Below are 5,926 nucleotides of genomic sequence, written 5' to 3' on the forward strand. Positions count from 1 at the left end.
ATAAACTTTGTAAAGAAAAAAAAATACAAACTATATAAGTTTCTTTTTTTAATTTTTAAAATATAGTTTTAATAGTCAATACTAAAAAAATAAAAACTAATTAGTTTGTAATTGTATAGAAAATATTATCATAAAAAGTTAATTTTAATTAAAAAATATATATTATTATTATTGTTGTAAACACATTATTTAGTTATTATTAAATACATTTTTATAATATATTTATAAAAATAAAAAATATATTCTTGAAAAATTAAAATATTTTAATAATTTTTTTAAAAAATAATAAAATATAAATATAAATTTTATAAAGTGAAAACACTTTATAAAAAAATTAAAAATACTTATGAAATGTCAAAAAAAATTTTAAAAATGTTTGAAAAAGTTTTATAATTTAATTCACAACATTATAGTGAACTTTAAATAGTGGCCAATCTTAATTAATTTTGTTTAGTGGTAAGGATGAATCGCTGCGGTTGAACGACAAGTCGTGCGTTGTCTTAGATTCCAAGCAAAATGGTCGTGTTTGGAAAGACCAAAAACTCCGAAAGGTGCGACGTCGTTGTTTTAGGAATAAAGGGGTCAAGCTTGAAAGTGATGATGATGGTAGGTAGATTCCAAAACTAGCCACAGAAATCGCAGAAAGACGATGGAGGAAGCCAAGGGACTGGTAAAGCACATCTTCCTAGCCAAGTTCAAAGAAGGAATCCCATCCGACCAAATTGAGAAACTGATTAAGGGATATGCCAATCTCGTCAATCTCATCGAACCCATGAAGGCTTTTCAATGGTAACGCTTGCTAATCTCTCTCTCTCTCTCTCTCTCTTTCACTGGTAAAATAAATTTTATTTGCAGTTGTCTGGCCTTCATTAGCACTGGTGTGATTTTAATTGGAGTTTGTTAGATTGCATTCCTTCTGATAGTTACAGTACCTCTCTCTCTCTCTCTCTCTCTCTGTCCCCTCTTGATTTGATTATCATTTCAGGGTTTTTTTTTTCTTTTTTAGCTATAAATGATGTAATCTGGATAACCCCGTCTTAACATCTTGAACAAAATGTTGGACAATGGGTAATATCTTGCTTTTTAGTATTAATTATTTTTTTGGGAACAATTTGAGAAGAAAGGTTTGAGATTAGGGTTTTTTTTTTTTTAAAGGAAATTGTGATAGAAATTTATATAATTTAGACTCTTGAAAGTTGCGAAAGGATGAAATATATAGATATTTAATAATTTGACTTGTAATTTTAACTGAAATAATCCCTTGATAAAATCGTAAATGCGATGTTACAAACTACAATGACTCCATTTAGATGCTAAAAGTTGCTTATCAAATAGTCACATGGGCTTATGCATGCACATGTTTCTTGCAAAATTGAGCCCTGAAAAATAATGGTGAGTTTGTTTTATGAAACACTTTTATGATTGCTACTCCAAATTATCTAACAATTTCTGCCATTTTAATATGATGTGACAGGGGTACAGATGTGAGCATTGAGAACCTGCACCAAGGTTTCACTCACGTCTTTGAATCTACCTTTGAAAGTACAGAAGGAGTTGCAGAGTATGTATCTCATCCCGCCCATGTTGAATTTGCCAATTTGTTCTTAGCTGCTGTGGAGAAAGTTATCGTCATTGACTACAAGCCCACTGCTCTTCGCCTTTAAACCGTGAGGGTAATTGCTGAGGATTGCATCTCGGTCTTTGTTATAGAATAACTACAGTATTATTGCTGCTGTACAGCAATTTTACTGCATGTTAGTGTTTCTTTATGTTCCAGTTAAATAGGATTGTTGGGAACATGTTCAGCTAAGCAATTTATCTTTCATGTCAGCTTCTTAATGCATTCTTGTCGTGGTTTGTAATCCAAGAACTCTCTCGTTTCAAATCAGTTTATTTACACTATGGAATCCATTTCATGTGTGTTTACCATTATATTTGTTTTAGAAAGTTGTAAAACAAATTAATTGAGTAGAGTCTGTAATCAACAAAATTAAATGAAATGGTTTTTAGGTGTTCATTAGGTGGTTCAAGGGATTGTTATTGGCCATATGCTTTTGCAGTTCTGTATGAACTTATAAGATGTCTATTTTATTTTTGGCATGAATGAACCATGTTATGTTGACAAATTCATGGCTAAAGACAGATAAAATGTGATAAGTTGTTTCGCACCATGTAAGAACAAAGTACAAAATTCAAAACTCATAGGCTGACAAATATGTTAAATTGGTGAGTTCTTTTACAATATGGAGTGGTTTCATAAAAATATTAATTATAATGAAGCAAGTTCTATTGATTATGTAAGCTTATTTTTCCATTTTGATGAACATTGAAGCCAAGGAGACCGAGGGAGGAGAGAAAGCAAGCTTTTGTATGAGAGCTGAGAGTTTCCATACCCAAGCAACAGTTGATGCAGAAGCTATGGATGAGGATGAGGAATGAGATCATTTAAGAACTTTGTGTAATTCTGTTTGTGGAACTCTTTTGGATGTGTGAATGTTCAATAATGTGTTTATTTACATGTTTGATTGATAATGACAGTATGGTTTTACATTGTATCCTCCTGTCTGACTTAAATTGTATGTCTATCGTTAAATCTTTCTTGAAATCTTATGAATAGCATGCTGATAGATTTTTCATCAAAATTACTGCATTCCCTGGGTTTGATTTGAATTTCAATCCATTTATGGATCATTGCTAAATTATTCTTCAGTGTTGTACCAACTAATAAATGCAAACCATAGTTTGAAAGTCAGATCACTTCCTTACTCTTAAATTCACACGAATCGGAATGCAAGTGACTGTTGCTTCATCAGAACCAGTTTGCATGATCTTAGATCTATATTTAATACCATAGCTGCACATATCAAGTATATATTTGACAGATTGGCCTGATAAAAACAAGCATTTTTGTAAGTCAGGCACATTTATGGAATTCATCATGTGTCTTTTGCATTTTTCGTTTACTCCTACGGACTAGTATATTTCTATTCATTCTGGTCTAGCCATGCACGAGACCTTGTAGCGGGTTTAATCATCTACATTGTCAAGAGACTAAGCCTATTGTTTTAGAACTCAACATTCAGTAATGATTTCTGGAAATTAGGATGGTGATTTTGGGTAGTGAGATTTTAGCGATGTGATGAATCGGTTTATAAATTTAGGGAAAGTCAGAAATTTAGCTTGAGTTTGAGGATAGATCAAAAGTCTTAGTCAGTCCAAGAAATTGGAATTCTCATTATATTGCCTGATGAATGGGATAAAAAGCAGACAAATCTTCGTGTAAAATGCATAGTAGATGCATTAAAGGGAATATTAATTCTGAACACATCAAGCCATCTCCTTAACACATTACAAGAATCCTATAGTATATGATATATTGATCACTAATTGCATAATTAAAGCTCAAATGGATCGACAACACAATTGCATAAGCAATGCAACTAATTAAACTTGATCACAGAAGACGCCGAGGTTTACGAGCACTAACCAACTTCACATCATCTAATACAGGTCCACAAAGTGAACCAGATTGATTCATGGTGTAAAATGAGCTCAGGAACACAACCCTTGTGCGTGTTGAAACGGCATTGAACTGGAATCTGGCACGCTTGAACCCTCCTGTGCCCTTGGATTGATAAGGAACTTCTATTTTATCCTTACCTGCATATGCCTCTATTGCCATGGATCCTTCGCATGAATTGTTAGCATCACCTACATTGAAGGTTAGTTCATAGGTCTTTCCAGGTATAGTCTTAACTACTTGTGCAAGGGCACTTTCTTTTCCTGCCATAAGTTCAATGGCTCGTTCGCCTTCTGGAACTGAAAAGTGATCGAAGTCTATGTACTTCACTGCCTTGAGAGATTCAATCATCCAACCAGGTAAAGGGCTGTGGTCATCTTCAATGTTTGGTGGAATTAGGACTCCCCAGTCTGTGTTGGGGAACATATATGGTCCCTCTTCAAAATTTCCATTCTTTAGCAAGTTCCCTGCAAATAAATAGAAATTAGGTTGATATGTGTTACATGGTGATCAAGAAGACATACTTAGGGGCTTGTTTGGTTCAGCGGTTGTGGTAAACATCAAATGTTAGCTGCCAGTAATCAAACATGAACTTGATATAATACGCGAAAAGCCACTTTTGATCTCATCAAGTAGCGGAGATTACCTCTAGTACGTTTGGGATTAGATAGAAACTTCAGTGCTACAGAATCAATCAGTGGGCCGCAGGCAGGGTCCTCCTCCACACCTGGATGATGGATAGTGATCTCAACTTCAGAAGCATCAGCCTGGAAACCCCAAGCATATGAATCCCATCCTTTGCTGCTATACATTGTTTGCATTGGCAGGATTCCCCAATCATTTGGTTCAGAATTTGGAGAAACAGAAACGTTTAGCTTCTCCTCCTGGGCACAGGTGCGAGCTACATTAAAAGTTATAGAGTAAAAGCTGTTCTTTGTGACATTAATCTTCTGCTTTATGGATGCTTGATTGCCTAATCTAACTGCAAAGGCTCCATCAGGCACAACTAGCAGCATGTCACCTTGTTTTTGACCTGATTTTATGTATTCAACGTAGCCTGAAATTTCCCAGTTAGGGATAGCATTCTTTGCTGTTACTAGTGTTCCTTTCATTTGCCCTGGCTTTGGTCCATGCTCAAAGTCCCCATTTGGCAACAAACCTGAAATTCACATAAATATAAGTAATTAAACCCATCAGACAAATTTGATTCACTAAACAATATATTCTTAAATTCTAATATTTAAAGATATGTCCAGCAAATCTAGACTGTGTTTGTCTTCAGATCTAAGTCATCTTTCATAAATGCTTTGGTGTCATCACATGGTCTGTTCTTAACTTATTAGCCAATTTGATTAAAATATATGGGTGACATCTTGTCCTTCCACCCACAAAACAAACTAGAAGTCTCTTGCAATTATAATTATTTACCATGGATTATGAAAATAAGAGTTAGGATTCACAAATGGGAACTAAATTTACCTAAAAATTTTCACCTATTGAATATTGAAATCCAAAATTGATTGAATTTGCAGATAAATTAAGTTAAAAATGAAATTCCCCTAAAAAAAGTTAACATTTGGAGATCTCTTTGTAGTATTATCAATTGTCATCCAACAACCAAGCCCATGAAAAATAAATGCTATTTAATAGGTACGAATAAGCATGTTGAGATTGATATGACAATGTAAAGAGATTTATTAAAAGCTTGGATCAGTTTCAGAAGGATTGAAAGGGAAACAAGCAATGCTATTTCAATATCAACCTTATAATGTGGGCATACTTCACTATTTATAATGGAATGAAAAAGGTTTTTTTTTTTTTTTTTTTTTTTTTTTTCCTTCTTTTGTTTGGGTGAGGTGAATAAATGAGCAACAGAAGAATTTAATGTTTTTCTATTTCTGCTTTCTATCAGTTAAATGCTTCCTGCACATAACATTTAACTAGAGAAACAAAACCAGAGCATTTGATGAGAGAACACAGAAGGTATTGGTAAATAGAATGGTTCACTCTTAACACACTAACTAGAATGAGCTCTTCTTACTCTTAACACACTAACTAGAATGAGCCCTTCTTTCTCACCCACCTAAATTCAAAAATCTTTTGATAAAAATTCTGAAGTCTATTGCTGAAATTTATGGAGAATGATAATATATAATGTAGGAGAAGCAGCTAACAAAAACAAAAATTTTGTGAGATATATGGGGACATGTTAAAGCAGTGGAGTCAAAGAAGATAATTAGTAAGATGATGAAGAGAGCTATTAATACATTTGGAGCTTACCGTCGGTCACCGAGAAGGCAACATGACTGGTGGTGCTAAGTAGCAATAGCAATAGCAACACCGTGGCTCTGTACATTTTAGCTGTTGTAGCTTCCTGAGAGAAGAGGGAGAGAAGTGTCTTGTGCA

General features: G+C 33.9%; 2 protein-coding genes across 2 annotated transcripts; one reads left to right on the top strand and one right to left on the bottom strand.

Moving 5' to 3' along the window:
- The first annotated feature begins 557 nt into the window (after positions 1 to 557).
- LOC110649636 (stress-response A/B barrel domain-containing protein HS1) lies at positions 558 to 2,555 on the top strand. Its single transcript, XM_021804301.2, has 3 exons — positions 558 to 789; positions 1,475 to 1,673; positions 2,333 to 2,555. Exons 1-2 carry the CDS (start codon positions 650 to 652, stop codon positions 1,662 to 1,664), a joined length of 330 nt encoding a protein of 109 aa, XP_021659993.2. The 5' UTR covers positions 558 to 649; the 3' UTR covers positions 1,665 to 1,673; positions 2,333 to 2,555.
- A 725-nt stretch (positions 2,556 to 3,280) lies between these two features.
- LOC110649632 (protein DUF642 L-GALACTONO-1,4-LACTONE-RESPONSIVE GENE 2) lies at positions 3,281 to 5,926 on the bottom strand. The gene is made up of 3 exons (XM_021804294.2): positions 5,801 to 5,926; positions 4,167 to 4,679; positions 3,281 to 3,987 (listed from the first exon to the last, which is right to left on the bottom strand). Exons 1-3 carry the CDS (start codon positions 5,874 to 5,876, stop codon positions 3,455 to 3,457), a joined length of 1,122 nt encoding a protein of 373 aa, XP_021659986.2. The 5' UTR covers positions 5,877 to 5,926; the 3' UTR covers positions 3,281 to 3,454.

This window comes from Hevea brasiliensis, chromosome 1 (genome assembly GCF_030052815.1).
Source record: "Hevea brasiliensis isolate MT/VB/25A 57/8 chromosome 1, ASM3005281v1, whole genome shotgun sequence".
NCBI lineage: Eukaryota > Viridiplantae > Streptophyta > Magnoliopsida > Malpighiales > Euphorbiaceae > Hevea > Hevea brasiliensis.